We start from the raw sequence: 26,244 nt of genomic DNA, 5'->3' as shown, positions 1-26,244 counted from the left end.
TGCCTTGTCAAATCATTTGGCTGGCGCTATTTACATGCCTGAATAGCACGTGGGTAAATCTTGAGGTTTGGCTGGTGTAAGTGAACTGCCAAGCCCGTGAGACGTTCAGCTGCCAAGACGACCCCTGCTTTCAGCCAATATGCCTTAGCAATTTGATAAAGGCCCTGGGTCCTCGATCAAACTTCAGTTATTTGTCAAATCACACAACTTACAGATCACTAGATCCTATTTGACAAAAATGAGACCTCATTTGTTCACTCTGCCTTTGCTCTCGGGTCTGGTCAGCATATCAGCTGCAGCCAACACCGAAAGCGGCTATCTAGCAACCGTGACCCTCGCCCCAACAGCCTCAGGAGCCGAAGCTTTTGACCTTGAGGAAAAGCGCGCAGAATGTTTTCAAGCTTGTTACAAGACTTATGGAAACTACAATTCTTGTACTAGAGAAGGTGTTGCTCAGTGCTGGTGTAATGAGTCTGATGATTGGGTTGAGAGAGAGGAGGATTGTGTTTGGGACATCTGTGGCCCATCTGCTTATAACCGTGAGTTTCGATCTATGGGGGCTGTATTGGATAGAAGGCTGACTTTGTGTTAGTCTATGCGACTGTTTTGAGGAGGGTTTGTGAGACTGTTACGGCATCTGCTAGTCAGACCATTGAAACTGGATCAACGGTTAGTTCGAATATAGCTGAGCTCTTGAGGTAGTCTGCTAACATGGAAAAGTCATCCGCTAAGAGGATTACTTCAACTTTCGCAGAGACCACGAGCAAAAGCGCAACCGAGACTACAAGCAAAGCTGAAGCTAGTCAAGCTCAAGCCACAGAGACTTCAACTTCTGGTAGTGATTCCACAACAGCTAGCAGTGAGACAGCAGCAACTACGAGTGCTGAGCCCAATAGTGCCTGTAAAAGGGGTTCGCCTCTGGGTGTTCCACTGGTCCTTACGATTGGCGCAATCTATCTTGCTGGAATGGCTTTTTAATATTGCAGTCATGTGCCAGAGCTGTAAATATATTAGATAATCGCATACAACATATGTACTTGAAATTCATTAATTATTTCTCGGGAGTCCTTAGGGAGTAATCAAACTTCTGACGTTCAACCAGGGTGCGAACATTGGCTGGTCTAAAGGCCTTCTAAAGATATACTGAACTTCCCCAAGTATTCTCATTACTTAGGATAGAGGTCTTGAGCTTTATTAACCCCCCCTAGGGAGTATTTATCCGAATTCAAAGGTCTACGTCAACGAGACAGTAGTCAGTGTTGGTGCTTATCACTGGTTGGCTACTAACACGCTCCTACGTCACTGCACAACCAGGTTCAAAACACAAGACTAACCTCATCGTGGAGCTAAGTAAAGTCAGAGAACCCTTATCGTTTACCGATACTAAATTGCTTAAGAAATACTGAGGATCAGATATCTAGTCGTGGCACTGCGTCATCACTCCACAACGTCTCCGGGAAGACGGCAAGGCGAATGTGGGGCTTCAGAACCTTTTGGGTATATCAAATAGTTCCCTGGTAAATGATCGTCACGGAGCTGAAGGAATGAGACTGAGATCTACATGTCAGTAAACGAATTGAAACCATGTAAGGGTCTGATGTTGAGTTTCCTCTATCAGCATTGCAGACTTAGTTCTGCGGCAAATCCTTTGGTTCTTATTTAAGGTGCTCTTGGCGAAGGTCCCTTGAAAACTTTGCATTTTATCATGGTACAAATTCATGTTACGGGATCGACCATTTAAAAATACTGCAATTTTGAGATATGAATCATGATAGAAACGTGGCAGATCATACTGGCGGGCGTTACTCTCTCTGGGTACCTGCTGGCCTCGCTACACACAGATAACCAGAAGTCAATGTTTTTGCTTGGCTTATTAGGGACGTTGTGTTTAGAAACAATACTCTGGTGCATTTACAGGATCTTCATCCACCCTCGCTTCATATCCTCGCTTCGTCATATTCCAACGCCCGAAGGAAATCACTGGCTTTGGGGCCATGGGATGAAGCTGCATCGAGAGCCTTACTGTTCACCAGTGAGAGAATGGTAAGTAGACATCTCTATTAATCCCTCAAAACCAGCTCAAAAGTCTGGGGAACAGGAACGAAACAGTCCCGAACTATGGCTTCTTACGATATCTGGGCTTCTTCAACGCCGAACGAATCGTCCTCACATCCCCCGAGGCTCTCCATGAAGTTCTCGTTACCCAGAACTACTCTTTCCCAAAACCTGCTAGCTTGAGAGAAACAGCAGGGCGATTCTTAGGAATAGGCCTTATCCTGTCTGAAGGAGATGCCCATAAGTTGCAGAGACGAAGCATGAATCCTGCTTTGGCACCCAGAAACATCAAGGCTCTGTATCCACTATTCTGGGATAAGACGAGAGAGATGATTGAGAGAATCACAGCTGATAGACTCGAGACCGTGGAGGTAGTAGAGTGGGCTTCAAGAATAACTCTGGACCTGATCGGTGTAGCAGGCCTGGGGAGGGATTTTGGAGCTATACAAGACGGGCACAACGAGATGGTGAAGACATATAACATCGTGTTTCAACCATCAGCTCAAGCTCGTATGCTACACCTTATTGAGAGTCTGGTTCCACCCTGGGTTCTTACAGCTTTACCTATTAAGCTTAACTCGGATATGAGCCAGGCAGCCCGGTCGATACGGGAGACGTGTAGAGACGTAATCTCTTCGAAGCAGAAGAAACTGAAGGAGAAGAAATTGGATGATATGGATATCATCTCTGCGGCGATACGGACTGGGACGTTTACTGAGGATGGACTTATTGATCAAGCCATGACATTACTTGCTGCTGGTAAGTTAGCTTCCCAAGGACCTTAGTAATATCTAACAATCTCAGGCCATGATACAACAGGAGCGGCATTTACATGGGGCGTCTACCTCCTTGCCAAACACCCAGAAGTCCAAGACCGACTCCGCCACGAAATCCGTCAACGCCTCCCTCCCCTAACCCAAGCAAAAGAATCCCCAATTTCCAGCGTCAATGTCGACTCAATGCCCTATCTCCAAGCTGTATGCAGTGAGATCCTGCGCTTCTACGCGCCCGTCCCTCAAACCCTCCGCGAAGCAGCCCACGACACATCCATCCTCGACCAGTTCATACCCAAAGGCACCCGAATCGTCATAGCACCATGGGCTACGAACCGCTGTTCTAAGCTCTGGGGATCAGACGCATATTTATTCAAGCCTGATAGATGGTTAGGTAAGAGTGCCCATGGAGGTGCGGAGAGTAAATATGGGTTCTTGTCGTTTTTGCAGGGCCCGAGGGCGTGTATTGGACAGGGGTTTGCGGGGGCTGAGTTGGCGTGTTTGTTGGCGGGGTGGGTTGGAAGTTTTGAGTTTGAGTTGAGGGATGGGGTGTCAATGGATGAGAAGAATGTTGATGTCAAAGGAGGGTTGACGGCGAGACCGGCTGGTGGGTTACATGTGAAGGTAAAAAGATTAGAAGAATGTAGAAAGATTTAGGCATATAGACTGCACATCGGCAACAGTTTGAATCATATCAAGTTTATTGCATGCATTTATCTGTGTAACTATGTGTCTGACAAACTGACATGCTACAGCTTAGCTCTCTTCTCACCAGCAATATCCCCCAACCACTCCCCCACAAACCCAACACAGTCATCCATCCTCTCATAAACAACCTGATGTGTCCCCTCAACCCACCTAACATAAGCCCTCTCCTTCAACTTCTTAACGTCAGCCTCGAACATCTTCGCCGGCACAGCAAAAGGCCTCTTGGGCATGATAGCAAGCAACGGAACACTTATATCCCTGAACCGATCGTAACACTCTGCGGGCGTTTGCTTGTCGTACCATAAAGCCCAGTCAAGTCTTGGATGGGCAATGAGTTTGACGCCTCCCTTGTCGTTGGGGACCAGACCGTGTTGGGTGAACATACGGATAGCGCGTTCGTCCCAGTTTCGTGTACGTTTATTCTCGCGAAGTGCGTTCTCGACGGCGTTGCGATCGGGGAAGTTTTCCTTGAGACCGAGACAGAAGATCTCTTTGCGGAGTTTTGTCATAGCGTCGTTGATCTTTCCAGCTGGAATCATGGCTGGGTCGACGACCATTAGGCTGCTGAAGATGTTTGGTGCGTGGACGGAAGCTAGGATAGCGGCTTGAGCACCGAGACTGTGGGCAAAGACGTGAAGATTCTGTCGTGTAGGCTGTTGAGCTTGGTCTGTTGTTGTTCGAGGTTGAAGATGCTTCGGTAGCTCTTCGCCGGGTTGCACAGGGAGGTAGGCTGTAAGGAAGAGCAGTAAATCTCGAACGATGTCTTTCTCATTGGCGTACAAGTATCCCACAGAATTAGCCTTGGCCGTCTGTCCGCTAAGTGGCATATCTATGGCCCAAACCTCCTCAACCTTGACACCAGACTTGCGCAGTCGAGGTAGCAGGTCTTCAAGCATAGGCTCAAACATCTCCTTGGGAACGCCCATGCCCGTAAGCGTGAGAAGAGTTACGCCCTGTCCAGACTTATTGACTTGGTTCGTTGGAATGTAGCGCTTGGCAACTAGCTTAGGAGGCGGGACATTCGATTTGTTGCTCTGACCTGAGTCTGAGTGCAGCTTGAACATACTGCTGTTGGCTTTCTTGCTTGCTGTATCGTATGGGATGTTGTATGCCTCGTCGTTGGGAATATTGGACGGGTCATCGTTGAACTTGGCTGGTGGCCACGCATCAGTCTCATCGCGATCTTCTGTTCCCCGAAAAATATGTGTCGAAGCTCGCCATTTGGACCCCTCTGACAGACCTGCCGACTCGTTCGTGGCAGTGGGATCGATGGGAGGTAAAACAAGCGGACGGAGCAATGCCCGCTCGTACGTCGTCGATAGATCGAAGCTCATGATTATCGATTTGCTTCTATTGAAATGGCTAAAATCACAGTTACAAGATAGTGCAAGTTAAGTATGTAGGAAAGAAAACAGTTCAGCTCATTGCAGCTGTATTTCGATCAACTCATCCCAGGCCGATCTATTTCCGAATTTGGCAATTATACAGAGTATCCATGTTGTAGTGCCGTGTATCCGCTCCCCACGGGGCTATTTGAAGCTAATTCTGTCAATCAAGACACTTGACATCATTGACATCACATCAAAGAACTCTGTAGATCAGGGTCGTGGAAAAAAACTAGTGGAATACTTCCGCTCTCATTCAGTGGCTTACAGCATGCCCGAAAGACTTCGGCTCCAAATATTGTTCTGGCTCTAAAAGCGACATGCTACTGCCAGTAGTAGTCGGTTTACCCTATTCTATGTAGTCCGATGCTCGTTTATTCCAAGGCGACCATGTAAGCCAGGCTTTCCTACGTTGTCGTGAAGCCTTTGCAAAATGTCTGGAAAAGTATGATGTGCCATTCTCATCTTGTTTATGCTCTGAGATTATCAAGATACCAAAGGTCCTGACTGGTCGATTAGGATTAAATTTCTCGTATTCAAGCATATGCTATTAAATCTTCATGACACCCTACTCCTCCCAAAAGAATGATTTTTCAACTTTCCGTCCCCCTAGTATCAACCTGTCCAAGTCTGACATTCTCATCATGCTCAATCTTTACTATCACCCTTCCAGTCTCCTTCTGCAAAACATCCAAGTCCGTCTCCTGTGTCTGGCCCACCACATTAGGTCCATAAAACAACAATGGAAGAATCGAAGTCTTCCACACCGGCATTCCCGGGCTAGTAAATCCTTGGACAACGGCAATTATCAACAAGAGCATCGTGATGGCCATCAGACCGGCCGGTAAAAGCACCCACCGCCAATCAAACACAGTACAGATAGCCATCTCTGTAGCTTGGCCTGATGCCTTGTCTGTCCCTTCCAGTAAATGGTCCAGGTAAAGACCTCTTACACCCTGCTTGCGGAAGTTGTTGGTTATGGCGGTTGTGAACAAATCAAAAGCAGCATCGAGACCTTGAAATGTTGAGTTATAGAGTGGAGGTAGCCACCATTGGTCGCCACAATCAAGCTGGTCTTTCGCGCCACCATATATATTGGCGAAGCAGACAGTGTTGAAAAGTGTATTCTCAATGAAGCTTGCTAGTGCTTGCCGGTAGCGAAACGTGAGCGTGTAGACACATTGATGCGGGACTGTATAGTTAGTACCATCGATTGGGACAATTGTTTCTGAGTATGAGGGTTCCTTGGTTTGGGAAAAGTTGGCAAGTTGATATTCAGTCCCATTGATCATGCAGGGCTGTTGTACCCCAACACGATTTCCTGCAATGTCATCGGCAGCCCTGTTGTAATCGATGGGCTGCTCGTCAACCACCTTCTCGATGAGCGAACCCTTCTCGACCTTGGCGTGGTATTTCTTGATGCAAGGATAGAGGGCACATGAAGTTGCTATGGCATACTGATAACGCATTCCCTCTGGGGTTTTTGAGATCAGCTTATCCTCAGGACAGGTTGCGTGCCTGCTATCAGTAACGTTGCAACCGTTCTGCGTGAAGCTTAGAGTCGTCAAATTCGAAATAGCGACTTTGGCCAACTGGGCAAAATTGGAGTCGGGTGTGTCGAGGGCCCAATCCAAATCCCCCGGCAATACCATGACCTGGCTTTTGACAACAGCCTGAATCCACTGACCATTTGGCAGAGTGTAGTTGTAAACTTTGCCGAAGTAACCATAGGTTCCATTACTCTCGTTAGTAATGACTTCCAACTCGATAAACTCCGTGGTGTCAATGCAGGCACTGCACATGGCAACCGAGGAATGGGTTACGCCTCGGGAGTCTGATGGAAATGTGCAGTTTCCAGTTGAGCAAGTTGCTGCTATAGCTGTGTCCTTACCCGTAGGGTTGACGAGGCCATTCATCATGGCGACTTTCATATCACCTGAAAGGTGATTGCCAGCGGCACTTGTTTGAAAGCTCGAATTGACGGCAGGGACATAATGAGAAATCGGGAGAGATGCTTGCGCGCCTTGGACTGTTCTCGGGCAAGGAACTGTGCTGACAGACTGCTGGGCAAAGGGGGTGATTGCGGGAGATATAATGATAACAAGAGCGGCGACGATGCTTGTGAGCCGTGGAGGAACAGTCCAGAATAGCTTCATCGCTCCAAGGATGCCGCGACTGGCATTGTTGAAATGATGAAGATCGGAAACAGGACGGGGCTGCTGCATAGCATTCCATCCCATCTGACCGATGAGCTCAGCAACGACAAGTAACATTGAAGCTCTCATAAAGGTGCTAAGGATAGCAATAATTGTGTTGAGGCTGATGTCGTATGGCCATGGTGTCAAGACTCTGTTATTGTTCTGTGCTGGAATAACAATCGTAGCTATCAACAAGCCCAGAGCGAACAATAACGATAGAGTCTCCCATAACCAGGAGCGAATAGGGCCAGGTTTGGCTTTTCGTGAAGCAACATCTTTGGTTGTGATGTTGATGTCGTGGTGTTTGTATGGGTGTTGCCTTGAAAAGGTTTCCATAGTGAATGTTGTGTTGTATATGGTACGACAAATGCCACAGAAAACACAGAGCAGCTTCCCTCTTTATCATTGACTCGAAGCGCTTTCCTTGAGTACTAAGAATGCCTTACCTTCTGCAGGAGAGAAGCATGGTACTTGCCTTGCTAGGAGCGTTGTTAGTGCTAATCGCTGGAAATGGCGGGTAGCACTAACAAATTAGCAGGGCGGTTCTTGCCATTTCTTGTACCCAATTGCAGGGCTTAGCCTGTAGATGAAACGCATACAACCAACATGCATAGAGCTCAGCCAATAACACGCGTCGATTTCGCGCTGAGACACAATTTAATGGATCATTGCAGAATCCTTTTATTAGATCATGTCATGATCGTCATTTAATTCTGGAACCATTGAATAGCTGCGAGAAATAAATGTAGCTTCGATAATTTCACCATGAATAAAAGAGGCCTTGATGTCAGGATTATATCATCTTAGACTCGGTATGAAAACGCGTATAACTGGGAATTTAATATATGAAAAAGACCTTAATTAGATGCAGAGATCATAGGTTCGGATATAATAAGAACTCTTGATCTCGATCATTCACTGCTAACCTCAACGCAGGCGGTTAATTTTAAGCGCTTGGTTAAACTCCAGTCTCCAGAAGTGCTATTCGCGTCAACAGCTCCAATAGGAATGCCTGTCTTTATTCACTTAGAAGCATAGCAGGGTATCAGAGGAAAGGCTAAGGCAATTATTATTAGAGTTTGGCTTTAGCTGAAGAAGTTATCGTTGGATCTTGATCCTTGACGCCCCTGTTATTGATGGCTTGAACCAACACTTGACCAGATTGATTTTGTCTACCATTTCACGTGTGTTTGGGGACCTATTGTTTCAAATGGTACTTCGTTCAGGCTTGTATTGATGAAAGGTTGTCGTAGAGCTAAGGAACTATTGACATCCACCGCCCCGACAACTCAGTCATATACCTCCAGCCTCCTATACCTTGGCGTAGTTTATTTCTATTCGGAGATATCAGAGATAGTACTATTCGAGATTCTTTCAGTACTCACGCCGCAGTTCTTGCAAGAGCAACTCTGGCCACACGAGCAAGAGCTAGGACCGCCGCAGTTACAAGTAGATCCACAATCGCAAGCCATGATGACAGACGTAAAGTTATAAAGTTGTATGTGACGAGATAGTGACTTGAAAAATTCGAATATGGAGAGTTTCAAAGGCTCAAGTCATGAACTTGGCTACCCAAGCGCTTTATATACCCCGATCCCCGCATCTAAATCCGGCAACGGGCCACATGTGATGGATATGAGCATGATCATGACGCATTCGTGACTATCTTAGATTCTAGAAGGAGGTTCTTCGGGCCGTCGGTAATTGTTTGCTGAAGTGGGGATATACTTTGGCCTTTGCCAAATTTGGATACACGACAAGTCACGAGCTGGTAGTATTAGCCTATCATAGGTACAGTAGTTTTGGTATATGACGTTGAATAAAGTCACGCAGGCTTACTCTAGAAACGCCGGGCAAGTGGCATGACATCGTATCAAAATCAAGTACAAAGGGGGGAAGAAAACCAATCAATCAATCAACACGTCAAAGTGATGTTGCAATACTCTTATAGAAGCTTGCCAACTGCTTAGCATCTCATTGTTTCGTGGCAACAGCACAATGGGCGCCCTTAAATTTTTTCATCGATTTCATCGCTGATAAACAGTGGCTTCCGTAGCTGGTAACCGTGTAACTGTAGGAACATATTGGTCGCTACCAGAGCCATCCTCTTGTTCCTATCTTGATAAGGGTGATTTAGGATGATCTTCTGGGCGAGAATGCTTCCTAGCTGAAAGGATCCTCCTGGTCATAGTTCTTGTGTTGCTGGGGCGAGAAAACAGCAGACTCGAGGTAAGTCATCTGGGTAGGTCTAGCGCGAATGATACTTGTTTCGTAGAGTCGAAATTTTTGAGCTGCAGTGAGGAAACGAAAGGATTGGGCAGACATCATAAACATGAGAAGAATCAACAGACCAATTAAAGAAGGGTGCTTTACATTTGGGTAATATGGTATAAATTGATATAGCAGGTCAGTGATTGAAAGTTGTGATGATAAGCGGAGTAGGATATCGAAAACGCGTGGATACCTGATGCTCGAAACTTGTGAGAGAGAACGGAAGCCAACTTGTGAATGGACGGTATCATTTATGCCTCAATTGGTTTCCAGACGAATAACAAAATACATTAGAGGCTCCAGGTTCAAGTAAGCCTATTTCATAACCAAACTAGCTATCCTTCAACTTATCCAATGCGCCCTTGAGCTTGACAGCGGTTTCTCGGGACATTCTCTCAAAATCCTCTATCGAAAGGAGAAAAGCACGAAATGATTAGAGTCGTTCAAAAATGTGCATTGGTAACAAGATACGAACCGTCTGGTGACCCATCAAGTGCGACTGCATTCCAATTCCCTGTGAGCCAAAGTGTCGCAGAACTCACGTCATGCTTAGAATCGCCCAAGTTTTGGTGTATCTCAATCCGAGGAAGCGGAAAGGACTCTACCTTTTCATTAACAGGTGAATTCGTGCTCTGTTCCTCTGAAGGGCACTTACGATGTATGAAGTGTAATGAACGGTGATCAAAACGAAGTGGCAGCGTTACGACTTGGTGTGCACCATCGGATCCAAGCTGGGAAACAACAGCACGCCTGAAAGCTTTCCCGATATCGGGCTCAATATAAATATAACTTTCCCCAGGTTCGCCAATCATGATACCAGTATCATAGGAGACAGGCATGCCCTTTTTATCGATGTTGGTGAACTTTGCGACAGCATTGTGATATAAGCGAAACGAGAACTTCAGGGTAGGCTTGGCTCCCCGAAGAGACTTGGGGATACAGCGAGATAGCATCACGCGGAGAAACGGGCCGTGATGCGTCCGTATTGATTGAGAGAGTCAAATGATGAGGATTAGCAATATGTAATTGACTGCAAGGGTCATGAACCATGTCAGGTGATCTTAAGCGGCCTGGACGTTGGGCCAGCCATACCTGCAGTAATTTACGAAGGATAAATGATTTGAACACAATCAACAGCAATGAGTTATTCAGGTACATTACTCAAACTTCAATTCATTATCATGTCTCCTGCTCATCAAGTGACTGCAGCCTAGGCTGTAACTCCTCAAAATTCGACTTGCCCTCCTCATTGGGGTATGCCTCAAACACCATCCTCCTCATAAGCCGACGCGGTGCTCTCCGACCAGTAAACAACTCAAATTGAGCAAAACCTTGCTCTGGCAACATATCAAGACCATCCATACTTACCCAACCACGATGCGACTCTGCTCGGAATTGGGCTAGGAATGGTGTATATAATGTCTTGTACCCAAGCTCAATTGCGACACCACCAGTCCGACTTCCCAGCCACTCGTTGGGAAGGGTAAGTTCGGGGGCTGGGACGTTGCCGATGCGGTGAGTTGGGATACAAGAAACAATGACGGTGGGTAGTCGGAATTCTGTTGGCCAGGCATCTTCTATTGACTCGATGACATGGAAGCGAGAATGCTCGCTACCGGCGCTCAGTAGGCCATGGTCCTTCCTCTCAAGGACCTGCGTAAAGTGCAACACCATTTTTTCGGCGTTCTTGGGTGTGCGATTACAGATAACAATGTTCTTGATACCAACTTGAAGCATCGCGTAGACCGTCGCTCTAGCCATGCCACCCGCTCCAATGACCAGACCACAGGTGCTGGACACGACTGCGTTGGCGGGAGAGAGGCCGCGGCGAATGCACGCGCGGATGCCAATCCAGTCCGTATTTTCGCCATACAGAGCCTTGATGGGACCAGAGCGATTAACGCTATCGAAGAAAGCAGCCCCAGTAGGAATTGTCCCGTCTTCATTTAGGGAGCGGATGGGAATCAGCGTATTGACGGCACCGATTGCCCGGGCATGTTTGCTCAATGAATGTGTCAAGGTAATGATCTCAACTTTGAAGGGGAGGCCGATTGAACCTCCACCAAATTCTGGATCCTCGATTAAATGCTTGATTCCTCTAAGCGACGCGCAAGACACTGGTTCGTAGGTATGGGGCAAACCGCATGCCTTTAATGCTGCTTTGTGCATCGCAGGAGACAAACTATAGCTCACGTTGGCGCCAAAGACGTAAAGCTTCATCTGGTCGTATATAAAAGACGAGAAAAGAGCTTCTGTTGCGCCGACCGTGGTAATTGATGGTGTTATTGGGGGCCTGGGATTCACCCGCTCCAGCGAGTCTGGTCGGACAACAGTAAGAATACGATTAAAAGCTTGGGAATTCCGACCCAGAGGGCCAGAATTGTAAGATATAAGTGGGATCTTCGGCCCCTGTAAAGCTGCAACTGATGTCTTAAGGTAGTGAATGCGGAAATTGTCTTCAATAGTAACTGCAGGTCGAATCAATCGAGCAAGATGGCACCCCAGATTGTTGGCCTTCTTATACCACGACATCCATATTGGAGATTCCCATGACGGAGGATCTGTGGTAATGAAACAATTGCCAATCATCTTTGTTCTCTTTCGAATAGATAGTATGCGTGAGATGTGGACGTCTTCGAGTCGAAGATCAACTGTCATCATTTCTGGTGCTAGTCGTACGGAATGGTGAACGAGATCGAGGTAGACACGCAAGACTTCGTCGCTTGCTGTATGAGGTAGGAATAGATGCAGGATTATGGGTAAGATTGTGCTTCGCCTTACGATACCGACACCTTTGGTAATGTTGGCAAGCAGCTTTGCGCTGGCTTCAGACGTCAATGTGCCCTGTTCGGCATGTTCAGCCAAATCATGGACGACTATTTGCACAACATCTGCTCCAATGACATGCTCTTCAACATCCACAGAGTCTTTAAGAACGTCGGTAAGAGGAATGGAGGTAGCGTAGGTAAAGTTGCGTTCCTCCGCAGGTATCCTCGATAATGGGAATGCAGAATCTGTGAACGGTATTGTGCCCGCTGGGTAAACAAGAGACAGAAACTTTAGGAAGTGTCGCTCAACATGTTTTAATGTTAAATATGGAGCAGGTGATCTTTGTGTCAATGATTCCCGAGAAAGCGACGACTTGGAAACTTTCTCTGTGACATTAAAGAACTCGAAGTTGGTGCAAGACCTAAAGATGGCGTTGCTAACATCGAGCAAGCTCTGGACCTTGGTACCGTCGCGGATCTTGAGATGACTTTGAATGGCATCAAAATCGCGGACAATGTGGATAACTGGGTTGGTCGCTGCAAACTCTCGGAGGAGACTCTGCACGCGACTCTCCATCCAGGAACAGACAAGGATGCAGCCAGTAGAATGTCGCTGCAAAATACTTTGCAGGACCTTGGCTTGCTGCTTGTAGCACTCTGAAGACCCATGTTCGGACTTATAAGCGGCACTCGACAGGCCCATGGATCTCTGGAAAGCTGGCTCAAGATCAATGACTTTGCGGTCCATTGCCGAGGATGCCATGATAGCCAATGTCGACTTTCCAGCTCCGCGCATACCAACAAGTATCATTGACGCATCTGGACTAAAATCTGGAACCTGCCCAGTCAAGGGAGGAAAAGTTGGAGAGGGCGTTCGAGTAAGCCCATCGTGTTGGTCCGTGTTTGACGGAGCCGCGGATTGAGAATTGGCTCTCGAATTGGCTCGAGAAGTAGCCCGGGATGGAGGTTGAGACTGAAGCACATCGCTCAGTTTGAAAGACTGTGATTGCGGTGTCGAATTATCGAGGTTATCGCGGGGAATTCCATGATTGTAGTGGACGGTCTTCGGTCGGCTGTGGCCGTTTGGTCGAAGCAAGGTATCCTCGTGGCCAAGAAAGGTCCCCAGGGACCTCTTGACGCCTGCCATTTCGTGTTGCATGTGTCCGGACTCTTTTGACCAGTGCTGTTTCAAGAAGGCGCCATAGTCACCAGGATATCGCAGTTATTGAGGCTGTAGAGAAGGGTCTCTTTGTTGGGTAGGGGAGAATGGTGATGTGGGCTTGTCGAGAAGCGCTGAGTCCGACTGTCAGTTGTGAAGTGGGTGGGCGATGGGCGAGGAAGCTCGGTAGATCCCCCACCAGACAATCCGGGGCAAGAGCGAGGCGATTGGTCGGGAAAGCGTTTATCCAACCCACACCGAGGTCCTGTCCAATTACATCGGTGATGACTCGGCGGTCGGAACTTGGAGGCTGGAACCTACAGACCATCCTCAAGCAACACAGAATTATTCTAGGGCCCCAGATTCTCCCCGCATCACGTCTCATCGTATCGTATTGCTTTTGTCCAGTACTGTTGCTTTGGAATTCGGTCATGGGAGACAGATCTGCATGACAATGGCACAGGAATCGCGTATCTGAGCTGAGCTTTATTGACATGGGACTCGTATACAATCCACATCATCGTCATACTAGCAAGCATTGATCCCTCTTCAACTGCTGTTAGGCTCCTCTCCCCTCATCTCTCTTTTCATTTCGTCATGACTGCTGGCCTCGCGGCGCAGGCAGCTCATTCATTCTTTGATCAACTACATCCAAGCAATGCCGCCTAGGAAACGCGAAAACGATGCGGATACTACCAGCGCTCCCGCAACCACAGCTCCCGCCAAACGTCAACGAGTATCCCTTGCCTGTGATTCATGTCGCACTGCTAGAGAAAAGTGCGATGGCGCCCGTCCTCACTGTGGAACATGCACCGCGCAAAACAGGCCATGCTCATACACCCCTGCGTCCCGCAAGAGAGGCGTGCAGACGGGATACCTACGGACAATTGAGTTGTCGCTGGCATGGCTCTTTGAACAGGTTCCTGGCTGTGAGGGAGCTCTTCATCGTCTCCTTACACAGAATGATGGAGCAGATGGTACCCGCATCCTCGCGACGAAGGACAAAGCTGGCCATCGCCTCTACCGACGATGGAGCAAGAGTCGGGTCCACAAAGACATTGGCAGGTTGCTGTCGGATGAGAAGACGCCTCAAAACGATACATCCGCAGACGACTCGGGAACTGAAGATAGCAGCCCGACTGGTGCACAATTGTTTGACGGCAAACCATCACCCGGACTATCGATACAAGGCGTCAATCCATCACAGACGAGCATCCCGGCGGCATCTTACAACTTCAACTCAGACCAGCCATCATTACCTACCAAGCTGACATTGCCTCCACACTGGAAAAGACTTGTCGACATCTACATGTCTTACACTCACAGCTGGTTCCCAATTATTGAACCTGGAATCATCACACGCACAGCTTTGATGTATCCCCCAGAGGGTCTTGTCATCGAAGCCAACCCCTCGTCGACGCTACACGCTCAGCTTTGGGCAGTTTTTGCTGTCTCTTCATTTCAAGACGCGGCTTCTTCTAACCCATCACGACAGAACGGATTCTCTCCTAACGAAATTTACTCCATCGCGCAACGGCTTATACCCTCCGACGACGAGACCTTCGAATTGGCCCATATCTCCTCACTCCTCCTTCATTCGCTAGTACTCATGGGCCAAAAGAAGACGATGACAGCATGGATCTTGATAGGCCGGGCTTCGCGTCTTGCTTTGCATTATCGCGCGACAGCATCTCACATGTTTCCGGTCAAGGAAGGCGACGCAGCCTCTCTGAATCATAACGAAGTCAAGGTGCTGGCGGGAAGCTTTATCCTGGATTCTCTTGCTTCACTTAGTCTTGGTCAACCGCAAGTGACATCGGGAATTCGACATAGCCTTCCTTCTGTTGTTATAGAACAGCCTCTCGACTTGAACGAGCCATGGACTTCGATTTCGGGATTCGGAAAGGCGGCGGATGATGGACAAGAATCAACACCAGATTGCGGATCACCACTATCAACCTTTCGACAACTTTTTGCTTTCTGTAGACTTTGGGGTACCAGCATGGATGCAAGGCTATACAATGACCGCAATCCTCAACGAATCACCCCAGAAGACCTTGTCAGAAGCCTGGACGCTCGGTTTTCATTTTGCAATTCCCTCATCTTCGGTGGCTCGACGCCAAGAATGCCCTCAGCATACCTGCTCCAAGGCATGTTCTTGGCAATTACCTTGGACTTGGTGCCAGGTCATCGGCCGTCCCTCTTATCTAATTTCATAGAGGTTGTTGAGTCGTGTCTGGAAAACTTTGGACCAGGTGGAACACCACCAATCATAGCCATCTTGATGGATATAGTCAAGCACCACGGCCATGGGAACCGAATGCCAGAACACGACCAAGTCAAGTGGAATTCGACAATTGGATCGCTCACAGACGGCTGGAAGCTCAAATATCAAGGGTTAGACGCAGCTAAAAGCAACCAGCATACACCTAGTTCTGTGGATCCGTCACGCCGCCCAATAGTGAGCCCATCATTTATGGATGAGATATCAACCGCCTCTCATCCCTCACATCACACAGACCACCCTGCCCCTATCACATCCGGGGAACTGGAACATGAGCTCGGCCGAATGCAGCAACGCCAAAAAGAGCAACAAGCATTATCATATGAACGGCAACGTTATCAAGCTGCAGACCGTAGCCCAGCTACTTCACAGTCTCTATACACACTTACACCCAACCTGACCTTTCATACTCTTCATACACCATCTCTTGATGGGCAAATGGGATCCTTACAAAACTCGATGCCGAGTCAACTACTTGATTACGACGCAATTCTGGATGAGCTTGGATCCATAGACTGCGCGGATGGTATTGATGTGGATCCTCAGTTTATGACTAACTTGGGCTTTGCGCCAGGATGTGATCTTGGCGAGATGTTTCAAGGTGATTTTGGGACATGATTTAATGCAATCTAATCAATATTTACACGGATACATATTCACCCAAGTTGTCCTTGCCTGCCTGCCTGTGATGTCTTGGCTGATGGGGCGTAAGAAACTGCCCAGACTGACAGCGCTGATCACATCTGTTCAGGTCGAGATCCTTGTGCGACTTACAAACAGCCCCAGCAATAACATCCTTTCATCCTCGGAGAATGCTATATTTTTGCTGACGCGGTGTGTTGGAGCTGCTGAAAAATGTCCAATCAACCTCGGAATAGTGCCGACATCGCCGTGCAAATGGGGAACACAGGGATAAATGATGAGCGCTTGAGATTTTCTCCCCATTTCGTGACGAAACAAGGTTAGATCCGCGGCCACATGGTGGTAATGATGCGGAGACCCCAGAACAGTTGAGTCAGGATTGTGGCACCGCGGAAAAGTCTTTATCCCTCGACACGTTCTCTCAGCAACACGAGATCCAGACACCCTGTGCGTCCCAGCAAACAGACAATGACAATCTCGAATCCCATGCAACGACGGAAGCATATTCTTCCCCCACAGATCCAACCCCGCAAACCCCGGACTGAATCTCCAATTCTGGAGAAGCAATTGTTCAGTTGTTGAATTGAGTTGGCCCTTGCTGGTCCAGCGGCACACTAGTTTTTGGAGACGTTTTACTGCTAGACTAGGGGGAATATGGGTCAACTTGACTTGTATAAATCTTTGCCCCCCACCGGTTTTGGGGATTGTCTCTTCGACTCTCCAGTTCATCCACAACCTTCTTTGCAACCTTATCTCCCCACAGCTGCAACAGTTCTCAAGCAGTAAAGTTCAGGTTTGAACCTTGAGACGCCGCAATCATGGGCCTCTTGACTCTGCAAGAAGATCGGCCTACGCCGAAGGCCGTCTACAACTGGCGCGTCTACACATGCGCCGCCATTGCATCAATGGCTGCTTGCACAATTGGTTACGACTCTGCTTTCATCGGCACGACACTTGCTCTGCCCTCATTCGTGCAGGAGTTCAACTTTGAGAACTATGAGCCTAATGCGCTTGCCCTGGTCAAGCAGAACATTGTCTCTGTGTACCAGGCCGGTGCCTTCTTTGGATCTCTGTTCGCCTATGTCAGCAGTTACTTCATTGGTCGCCGATATTCTCTCATCCTCTTCTCTCTTGTCTTTATGGTCGGTGCTGGTATGATGCTGGGTGCCAATGGTGCCCGGGGTCTCGGCCTTATTATCGGTGGACGCGTCTTGGCCGGTATCGGTGTCGGTGGATGCTCCAACATGACACCCATTTACATCTCAGAATTGGCTCCTCCCGCTGTACGAGGTCGTCTTGTCGGTCTTTACGAAGTCGGATGGCAAGCCGGTGGTCTTGTTGGTTTCTGGATCAACTACGGAATCAACCAGCACCTCCCTTATGCCCCTGGCCAGAACGAAAACGTCTGGCTGATCCCCTTTGCTGTTCAGCTCATCCCTGCCGGTCTTCTTCTTATCGGTGCCGTCTTCATTCCTGAGTCGCCTCGATGGTTGTTCTCCAAGGGCAAGCGCGACAAGGCTATCAAGAACCTTTGCTGGATGCGAAACCTTGACCGAGAGGATATCTACATCGTTGAGGAGATTGGCTTTATCGATGCTGAGATTGACCGATTCAACAGCGCTGTTGGCGCTGGCTTCTGGAAGCCTTTTGCTGCTCTCAAGCAAGCCAAGGTTCGATGGCGCTTCCTCCTCGGTGCTCTTCTCTTCGTCTTCCAAAACGGTAAGCACACTCATCCTAGTCTTCACTTCAATGACTAACTTTTCACAGGCTCCGGTATCAACGCTATCAACTACTACAGCCCCACTGTCTTCCGAAGTATCGGCATCACCGGTACCAACACTAGCTTCCTCACCACTGGTATCTTTGGCGTTGTCAAGACGGCTATTACCTTTGTCTGGATTCTCGTTCTTATCGATCACGTCGGTCGCCGAAACCTTCTCATGATCGGTGCTGGCGGTGGTGCTTTCTGCATGTACTTCATTGGTGCTTACATCAAGATCGCCAACAACCAGGCCAAGATCGATGCTGGAGAGACCCCCACCCTCTCCTCTGGCGGCATTGCAGCTATCTTCTTCTTCTATCTCTGGACCGCTTTCTACACACCATCATGGAACGGTACACCATGGGTTCTCAACTCGGAGATGTTCGACCAGACCACCCGCTCTCTCGGCCAGGCCAACGCCGCCGCCAACAACTGGTTCTGGAACTTTATCATCGCCCGTTTCACCGAGCAGATGTTCAATGCTTGGGGATGGGGAGTGTACATCTTCTTCGCCTCCCTCATGGTCTTATCCATCTTCTTCGTCTTCTTCTGCATTCCTGAGACCAAGGGCGTTCCTCTTGAGGCGATGGACAAGCTGTTTGAGACTAAGCCTATCTGGAGGGCTAACAAGATTGTCATGGAGGAATTGAGACTCCAGGATGAGGAGTTCCGTCATAATGCTGATGGTGCTGATCTGCGAGAGGAGAAGGCCAATGCTGAGCAGATTGAGGGCAAGGCTTAAAAGTTTAATGATGATTTAGGTATGAGGTTAAATATAATTTAGATTGGGTTAATACATCACTATGAACAACATCTTCGTCTTTGTTTTAATAATTGAATACTTGTTGCCTAATAATTAGGCAACTCGTTCACCCCTATACTGAGCTTCGTTAAGTGGACTACAGGCAAGCCTCCTCAGGCGCAAACGCGGAAGGATCCTTGATCCTTTCCACCCTGGTCGGGTGTTGTTGAAAGGGGCGCAGTTCTTAAGAAGTAGACGAGGTGAAGCAACTTTTGCCCATGCCCGAAGCACTCTCTCCTGAAGATCAAAGTTTGACTGGTGATGTAAATATCTCCATGTGACTTCAACCCTGAAATCATCCATAGCACACCGAAATAAGCATGCATAGCCAGTCTAGGAGCACCACATCTCCAGAATTCGCAACCGGGGCATGTTCGCTGCTGCTCGGGCGGCAAGGGTCAGGCAGATTGTTACCGTGTTTTGATTTGAACTCTGGCTTAGACACCTCGTTGCCATAGCCAGCTTCTCGAGTCTGGCCTCATCACACTTTCCGCGAGCTATGATTTCGTTGAAGAATAACGCAGAGTCGAGATCCGGGGGTACACAGAGTTCGGTGAAGCGGTGATATGCTCGGGCGAAGCGGAGTGATAAGGAGGTTTGGTTGATGTCACTCATGCGAGGATTGAATAGCCCAAGGACTGGTCGTTTGCTATAGATGAATCGCTTGAGTGTTTCAGGCAAGGAGGGAAGTAGCTGTGTAGAAGGATCTAAACTTGTTAGCACCTTTTAATCCAACAGTTGGGTTGAAAGGGGATTTTACCTTGAAGAAAATCTCTCTCTTGATCATGCCTGCGTGACAGGTAAGTCGAGTAAGAGAAGGATTCCAGGCTCACGAAGCTTTCTCGAAGCACTCTCCCCAGAGATTGAAGCGCAATAAGTCGAGGCACAGCTCTACGAATCACAAGGCCCTTGACAATCGGCGTAGCTGGTAGGTTGCGTGAAGTCTGCGAATAAACCCGTACTCTTTTGATCAGTGATGGCTTGAGTTCGAGGTTGTTTCCTCTAAGTCGTGACATCGGATCGTAGCCAGGTTGAATGGTCCAGGTGCGTAGAAAGTTCAAAAAAGGGGGTTGTCCTCTTTCCTTTATTTCATTATGTCTCTTCTCGTAGAATTTGCCGACAGCGTCGAACAGCTCCCCTTCATCTTGGAAGCGGAAGGCAAGTTGAAAGCTCATAATTTCACACAGACCTTAGACAGTTCAATAATACCGGCCAATGACTACAAGAGTTTGCCCTTTCTGCGTGACAAGGCGTTGGGCCTTTAAAGGTAAAGAAAACTGCAAAATGGCTAACAAGGTGGACTGAGGTGCCATAGATAGTAAGGGTTTTTAGGTAGTTGAGATAACTTAGGATAGAGCTGAGGTGGTACAGGATAAACTTATCAAAGGCTTCCTGTCATCATAGGTTGTCTCCATATTATACCTCACCATTCTTCTTCCACGCACCATACTTTTGATAAATATCCTTTCTGAAAACATCCTTCAAGTCACTCGCAACCCCTCCATCAAGAGGCAACTTTGCAAGAATAGCTCCAACACCACAAATATCATTCTTGCGATCAATGAACCACGCAAACGTCAAACCTCCACCCCAAGACATAGTATGAGCACCATACCACCCCTCAACGTCTTCAAGCGTGATAGTGCCTCCAAGCCCATGCCCAAGCTTCGTCTCCTCGCCGATACCAACTCTAAAGAAAGGGCCGAGTGGACTAGCTAGCATGCCCTGTTGACCGCTAAGTGCTTCAGGGGCAAGATGGTTCTGAAACATGTCGGCGCAGGTTTCGGGCTTAAGGAGCTTTCCGTCGTTGGCGAGTAGGGATTGGGTGATTTTGAGATAGGTTGGTGCAGGCATTGCGAGACCATGGCCGCCGAAACATCCATCTGTACGGCCGTTGATTTCGGCCCCTTGACCCATGACTGCGTAGCCGAGACCTTTTGGATCATCGGGGTTGAGATCGACGAGACGCTCACGCAGATCCTCTCTTGTGACAGGAAAGAACTGTGCGTCGGTTTTCAGACCAAGAGGTTTCAGGATACGCTCGTGAACATGTTCCTCCAAGGTATTTCCGGTAACGCGCTCAACAATTCGACCAGCCCAATCTAGACCGGAGCCGTACATCCATCCCTTTCCAGGTTGATGCAAAAGAGGATAGATGAAAGTATCTTCTACCTTTCTCTTCTTTCCATCCTTAGGTTTATACTTTCTGCTCCATTTTCCAATAGTCGGCTCCAAGAAATCATACGCCACTCCAGCGCTGTGCGAAAGCAGCATCTCAAGCGTGACAGGTTGACACGCTGGTTCAAGAATCGGTTCATCGTTTTCTGACCATCCTGTGAGGACCTGCTTCTCCGCCAGTTCCGGCGCAACCTTTGATAAATCCCCCTTGAGAGTGAGAAGACCATCGTCCACACACTGCAGAGCTGCGATGGAGGCTATGAGCTTTGTAGCTGATGCAAGACAGAGGACATCATCGAGCTGTTGGGGACGCTTTTCACCGGAGAGGAGAGTTCGCTGGCCGAGGGCTTTATTATAGGTGAAGTCTCCTTTGGAGTTGGTAGCACAGATAATGCCCCCGTTGATCTTGCCAGAGTCGATGGCGGCTTGGAAGTTCTTCTCGATGGTTCTCGCCATTGCCAGAGCGGAGAAAGATTTGATTCTGGTTGGTAGTTTGAAGGATGCAGCGAAAAGTGAGTGATGAGTGATTTTCAGTCTTGATAACATTGGGAATCTGAGTATTTATGCAGTTGGTTGATGTAAGACAGAAAGGTAATCATCCGAGGGAGAGTCTAATCACGTGGGTCAATATACACGGCAAGTTGTTATACCGACCAATCATGCTGCTTAGTTTCCGAGCGAGCGAATCGACTTGAACCATTTCCTTCTCATAACCACTATTATATGGCCGGTGAGTCAACGGTTGGAAGGCTCTACCACTTTGTATTGTGATAGAGATCTATTATCTTCTCGAATACCCTACTCAAGAGACTTATTAAAACTCTGGCTTCAAAATTCGGATATCGAATTCCTTTGCGCTTGTTTGATCAACCAGTCAGACGACGTCATCCAGACAGTCTTAAGCTCAAATCTCAAATGACTCACCTCTTTCAGTCAGCAATTCAATTAAACATTGCATCGCCTGCTTAAAGGAAATGCTCGTGCTTATGTCTCCATCCCCTGAACCATGACGACCCATGAACCAAAACTACCCCAAAAACGCGAAAACCTTGCAGATCAGTCGGGGTAATCATTCGGCCATGAAGCATTCTTACCGATACACGGTTAAAATGAAAGCAATAGCTGACATTATATGAAATAACCAATGGAAACGTTTAATATTTCTTAAATAGGCTTGGTGAGGTTGTTATGGGCACTGATTTTGTATCTCATGCATCTTCTGGCGTTCAGTATGCCTCTTTAAGCCGATATAGTTGCTCAACAAGACTTATCCAGTATTCTGTGAAGCATCGTGAGAAATACATAAATAAATAGTGACTATGATTTACACTGATTATGAAAGAGAGAAAATGACGTGAAACTGAGAGATTCGGTATTCAGCTGCCGTACTATATGTTGCCAAGCTAAAAATCTCCAACACCACGGCAAGATATCGTCTTCGCCGAACATATATTTCTCAACTTCGACGTCACTCCTCAGTGACCTCTTACCCTCTGAACGAAAGAGCACATAGCCATGGCATCCTCAGTCTCATTCCCTCGATCAGAAATGGTCCAAGTCAATACCATTTCACAGCATGAACCAACCATCTCACAAACAATAACCCGTATCAACGCAGCCTACGACTGGACAGGCCCCAACGATCCCTCCAACCCCCGAAACTTCTCCCTCCTCACAAAAACACTCAGCATAGCCTCCATAACATCCCTCGCCTGGGCCTCCTGTTTCGCAGGCGCTATATACGCACCAGCCCAAACCGCCGTCAGCCATGAATTCCATCAAGGCCGTTTACCTTCTGTTCTACCTCTAAGTCTGTATAATCTCGGCATGGCGTGCGGTCCACTCGTTGGAGCACCGCTATCTGAGACTTATGGACGCAAGACGGTGTATGTCGCTACCACGCCTATCTTCCTTGCTTTTCTGCTAGGATCGGGCTTTGCGAATGGTATCGTGAGTTTATCGATTTGTCGGTTCTTTGCGGGCATGTTTGCATCGCCGAATGTGAATAATACGTCTGCTACGATAATGGATTATTGTGCGCCAAGATATCGTGGTGCGAGTTTGGGGATATACTACTCTATACCTTCGCTTGGAGCAGCTGTTGGACCTCTTGTTGGGGGGTTTGTTGAGAGGTCTTTTGGGTGGCGGTGGACGCAGTGGGTTGCTGTTGTGATAACGTGTGTTCTTTATATCCCGGTTTTGTTCACGAGGGAGACTTATAAGAAGGTTGTTTTGCGAAGACGAGCTATCAGAATGGGTTTGGGTGATAGCTCGTCTCAACACACAACTGTTGCTAGGACGATTCGACACTTCTTTACGGTTCTCATCCTTCGGCCGCTTCATATGCTGTTCACTGAACCAATCGTCACTCTGGTCAGTCTCTATAACGGCTTCATCTTCGGCTTGTTATACACGTTCATCATATCCGTTCCCTGGATCTTCAGACAGTACTACAATTTCAGTGCAACAGGCGAGTCCCTTTCATATCTGGGTATAACTCTCGGCACCCTTTTGGCCTGTGCCCCCTTCGTCCTAATCGACTTCTCATACTATCAAAGGCGCCTTATGCACTGGAACCAGACTCATGATGCAAGCGAGCCTTTCCCCCCAGAACATCGTCTCATCTCCTCCATGATCGGAAGTTTTCTCCTCCCCGCCAGTCTCCTCATAGCAGGATGGACAGCTGAATTCCGCATCCACTGGATCCTCCCCATCTTCTTCCAGGGAATGACAATGTTGGCTTGCCTTCTGATCTACGCTGGTGTAAATCTCTTTATGCTCGATGCTTACGGTCCTTTGTATGGAGCATCGGCGTCTGGTGCTATGATGTTAAGTAGATATTCTTTGAGCTTTGCATTTCCCATGTTTGCGCTGCAGATGTTTGAGAAGCTTGGTGCGGGGTGGGCAACGACGCTCTTGGCGGGTTTTACGTTTTTGATGGCGCCTATACCGTGGTGTTTCTTTGTTTATGGGGAGAGGATTTGGGCGAGGAGTAGATATGAGTCAAGCTCATAGCTAGACAAGTCAATAGAACTTCTCAGTCCTCATCATCCCCAATCATCTCCATGCCCTCAAAAAGATCAAGCCAATCCTCCAACCACCCCTTCACGAAAGTATCCAACTCCCAGGGCTCATCAGTCAACATATCTTCATCTCCAGCCCAGACACACATATCCGCCTCTACAATATTCCCATCCTCCAGTACAACATCAACACTAGTAGGAGTGTATATTTCCCCTTCAAAGTCATCGAGCTTCTTGCGCAGGGACTTGGTCTCCAAGATCAGCAAGTCCCCATCTACTTCATGCCCATCTTTCTTTATAACGGCAGGATAGTCCCTTGACCGGACGGTATAGCGTGCGTAGCCGCGTACTGTGGCTGGGCTGGCGAAGGCGGAGATGGGTTCTGTGTTTGCGGCATCGCTGGTTAGGGCCCAGGCTAATAACGGGTGGGCGCGTAGGCTTCCGTAGATGAAGAGAGGGCGTGGCTTTGAGGATTCAGCCATTGTGATATCCTTTATGAAGAGACTGTAAGACCTTTAGTTTGTTTGTTTTGGTGTCTGTTTGTGTATGTATGTGTGTGTGTGTTGAGAGGAAGACATCGAGGTGAAATCCCACTTATGGTCGGTTATTTAAATAGAGGAACATTCCAACTTTAACATCTTCTTCGTTAAAATGGCTACAGCTGTTTGAAGGAAACAAAAGTCTATCCGTTTGTTGCCTGGTCATCTGTCGCAGTGATTGGGTAAACTGTTAATGATCTTCTGCAACTGTAACTCAAAGCCTAATATCGTGAAGGTTAACTTCGCTATCGTGATACTTTACTTGCCTTGGCTGGTTATACTTTTCATCGCTACTCTAACATTTACACCAGGTGAGCTTATATTTAGGTAAAGATTTATGAGTTTAGGTAAGCTCAGGGTAGTCCAGATGAGCATCAATCACATCTTCAGCCAACAAAGCAATGGCAACATATCGTAACAAAAAGTCCAAACATTTATATAAAACTCCAATAATGCACGCTATCTATGCCCATAAAAAACAAACCTCACAGCTTCGCTTCCGCTCTCTGCGCAACCTTCTCCGCAATAGCAACATGCACCTTTTCAATCGGCATCTCCTCCAACGTCTTGCCCGTCCAGTACTTATCCTGCTCCAAGCCCTGATAAATCAACGCCTCCGTTCCCAGAATGACCTTCCACCCCTTATCCTCCGCAATACCGCCCAGCCGCGTAAAAGGCGTGGGGTTGTAGCACATCTCCAGAATAGCACCCTTTTGCTCCTTGTCTAAAAACGTCTCCGTCACTGCGCGTGCGCAAATCTCCTCTTCTGTCTCGGGCTCAAAGTCGGGAACGCATGCTACTATGGCACCTGGTGCTTCGAGGGCTTGTGCTTGTGAGACGTCCTTGACGTGGAGGAGTCCTTCGCCGTAGCCGCGCTCAGCGCAGTCGGCGATCACGGCGGTGACTTCTGCTTCGTCGCGGTTGACGAGGTAGATTGTCTTGACCTTCATCCATTTTCGCAGAGCGTAGATAGCGCTTCTAGCGGCGCCGCCGCCACCGACTACGAGAGCGGGTTTGTTGTGGAAGACGGCGTCGGGGTTGTCGATGTTTTGGTAGAATGAGTCGCGGATGCCAATGACGTCTGTGTTTGCGCCGCAGAAGATACGGCGACCGTCTCTTTCACGGATGAAGAGGGTGTTGCAAGCGCCGACGTCGCGACATTCTTCTGTGAGTTCATCTAGGTATGGAATGATGGCGACTTTGTTGGGCATAGTAACTGAGGCGCCTGTTCATCATCAGTACTTCAACTCATGCATGACAAGGAACTCAATTGAGTGAGTGAGTGGAACGTACCGTAAAAGTCGGGATGTTGCGCCAACTCCAAAAAGCCAGGAATATCAGCTGAATCAAGTCTAACCTGACCCCACTTCAATCCCAAATCTTGATAAATAACATTATGAAGAAACGGCGACAGCGAAGCAGTCAATTTCTTGCCAAAGAGGTAGCCGTGGCGTTGGAGTTGTGAGACTTGGTTCGATTGGAGAGAGTCCCCAGAGACGGAGACCTGCTCAGAGGAGACTTGTTGGACAGACATGATAGGTAGATAGTGCAGAGACAGAGACAGTAGGTGGAAAAGAAAGTGGCCTGATTGAGAAATGATCCTGGAAAGTAGCGAAGATAGGTGCTATTCAAGTACTGAAACCGTCCAGTAGCAGAGAACGCAATGGAAGAAACCCCAGATCCCATTTTCACACTTG

The 26,244-nt window shown here is 48.1% G+C and overlaps 12 protein-coding genes across 13 annotated transcripts; 5 read left to right on the top strand and 7 right to left on the bottom strand.

The window, feature by feature from the left end:
* Window positions 1-6: 6 nt before the first annotated feature.
* FOXG_19861 (uncharacterized protein) lies at window positions 7-1,110 on the top strand. The gene is made up of 3 exons (XM_018400144.1): window positions 7-539; window positions 593-669; window positions 721-1,110. Exons 1-3 carry the CDS (start codon window positions 239-241, stop codon window positions 976-978), a joined length of 636 nt encoding a protein of 211 aa, XP_018245645.1. The 5' UTR covers window positions 7-238; the 3' UTR covers window positions 979-1,110.
* Window positions 1,111-1,999: 889 nt separating this feature from the next.
* FOXG_08717 (uncharacterized protein) lies at window positions 2,000-3,319 on the top strand (the record flags this gene model as incomplete). Its single annotated transcript, XM_018387742.1, has 4 exons — window positions 2,000-2,043; window positions 2,099-2,814; window positions 2,860-3,249; window positions 3,279-3,319. The coding sequence occupies 4 exons, from the start codon at window positions 2,000-2,002 to the stop codon at window positions 3,317-3,319; spliced, it is 1,191 nt and encodes a 396-aa protein (XP_018245644.1).
* A 258-nt stretch (window positions 3,320-3,577) lies between these two features.
* On the bottom strand, window positions 3,578-4,870 carry FOXG_08716 (uncharacterized protein; the record flags this gene model as incomplete). Its single annotated transcript, XM_018387741.1, has 1 exon — window positions 3,578-4,870. The coding sequence occupies one exon, from the start codon at window positions 4,868-4,870 to the stop codon at window positions 3,578-3,580; it is 1,293 nt and encodes a 430-aa protein (XP_018245643.1).
* Window positions 4,871-5,375: 505 nt separating this feature from the next.
* Window positions 5,376-7,476, bottom strand: FOXG_08715 (uncharacterized protein). The gene has a single exon (XM_018387740.1). It carries the CDS (start codon window positions 7,453-7,455, stop codon window positions 5,515-5,517), a length of 1,941 nt encoding a protein of 646 aa, XP_018245642.1. The 5' UTR covers window positions 7,456-7,476; the 3' UTR covers window positions 5,376-5,514.
* A 2,145-nt stretch (window positions 7,477-9,621) lies between these two features.
* Window positions 9,622-13,488, bottom strand: FOXG_08714 (uncharacterized protein). 2 transcript variants are annotated; one of them, XM_018387739.1, is made up of 3 exons: window positions 10,046-13,488; window positions 9,866-9,991; window positions 9,622-9,795 (listed from the first exon to the last, which is right to left on the bottom strand). In XM_018387739.1, the coding sequence occupies exon 1, from the start codon at window positions 13,315-13,317 to the stop codon at window positions 10,570-10,572; it is 2,748 nt and encodes a 915-aa protein (XP_018245641.1). In that variant the 5' UTR covers window positions 13,318-13,488; the 3' UTR covers window positions 9,622-9,795; window positions 9,866-9,991; window positions 10,046-10,569. The 2 variants fall into 2 exon arrangements, with proteins under 2 accessions (XP_018245641.1, XP_018245640.1); XM_018387738.1 differs by having other exon boundaries at window positions 9,622-9,991.
* A 141-nt stretch (window positions 13,489-13,629) lies between these two features.
* FOXG_08713 (uncharacterized protein) lies at window positions 13,630-16,322 on the top strand. Its single transcript, XM_018387737.1, has one exon. It carries the CDS (start codon window positions 13,976-13,978, stop codon window positions 16,217-16,219), a length of 2,244 nt encoding a protein of 747 aa, XP_018245639.1. The 5' UTR covers window positions 13,630-13,975; the 3' UTR covers window positions 16,220-16,322.
* A 310-nt stretch (window positions 16,323-16,632) lies between these two features.
* Window positions 16,633-18,834, top strand: FOXG_08712 (quinate permease). The gene is made up of 2 exons (XM_018387736.1): window positions 16,633-17,962; window positions 18,011-18,834. Exons 1-2 carry the CDS (start codon window positions 17,062-17,064, stop codon window positions 18,745-18,747), a joined length of 1,638 nt encoding a protein of 545 aa, XP_018245638.1. The 5' UTR covers window positions 16,633-17,061; the 3' UTR covers window positions 18,748-18,834.
* A 306-nt stretch (window positions 18,835-19,140) lies between these two features.
* On the bottom strand, window positions 19,141-19,982 carry FOXG_19860 (uncharacterized protein; the record flags this gene model as incomplete). The annotated part of the gene is made up of 2 exons (XM_018400143.1): window positions 19,141-19,514; window positions 19,568-19,982. 2 exons carry the CDS (start codon window positions 19,980-19,982, stop codon window positions 19,141-19,143), a joined length of 789 nt encoding a protein of 262 aa, XP_018245637.1.
* A 34-nt stretch (window positions 19,983-20,016) lies between these two features.
* On the bottom strand, window positions 20,017-21,582 carry FOXG_08711 (beta-lactamase). Its single transcript, XM_018387735.1, has one exon. It carries the CDS (start codon window positions 21,529-21,531, stop codon window positions 20,224-20,226), a length of 1,308 nt encoding a protein of 435 aa, XP_018245636.1. The 5' UTR covers window positions 21,532-21,582; the 3' UTR covers window positions 20,017-20,223.
* Window positions 21,583-22,500: 918 nt separating this feature from the next.
* On the top strand, window positions 22,501-24,000 carry FOXG_08710 (uncharacterized protein; the record flags this gene model as incomplete). The annotated part of the gene is made up of 1 exon (XM_018387734.1): window positions 22,501-24,000. One exon carries the CDS (start codon window positions 22,501-22,503, stop codon window positions 23,998-24,000), a length of 1,500 nt encoding a protein of 499 aa, XP_018245635.1.
* Window positions 24,001-24,022: 22 nt separating this feature from the next.
* On the bottom strand, window positions 24,023-24,490 carry FOXG_08709 (uncharacterized protein; the record flags this gene model as incomplete). The annotated part of the gene is made up of 1 exon (XM_018387733.1): window positions 24,023-24,490. One exon carries the CDS (start codon window positions 24,488-24,490, stop codon window positions 24,023-24,025), a length of 468 nt encoding a protein of 155 aa, XP_018245634.1.
* A 467-nt stretch (window positions 24,491-24,957) lies between these two features.
* Window positions 24,958-26,224, bottom strand: FOXG_08708 (quinate dehydrogenase). Its single transcript, XM_018387732.1, has 2 exons — window positions 25,841-26,224; window positions 24,958-25,772 (listed from the first exon to the last, which is right to left on the bottom strand). The coding sequence occupies exons 1-2, from the start codon at window positions 26,079-26,081 to the stop codon at window positions 25,033-25,035; spliced, it is 981 nt and encodes a 326-aa protein (XP_018245633.1). The 5' UTR covers window positions 26,082-26,224; the 3' UTR covers window positions 24,958-25,032.
* Between the last annotated feature and the right edge of the window lie 20 nt (window positions 26,225-26,244).

The sequence above is a fragment of the Fusarium oxysporum genome, chromosome 2, assembly GCF_000149955.1.
Source record: "Fusarium oxysporum f. sp. lycopersici 4287 chromosome 2, whole genome shotgun sequence".
NCBI lineage: Eukaryota > Fungi > Ascomycota > Sordariomycetes > Hypocreales > Nectriaceae > Fusarium > Fusarium oxysporum.
This window is presented reverse-complemented; position numbering and strand designations above follow the sequence as displayed.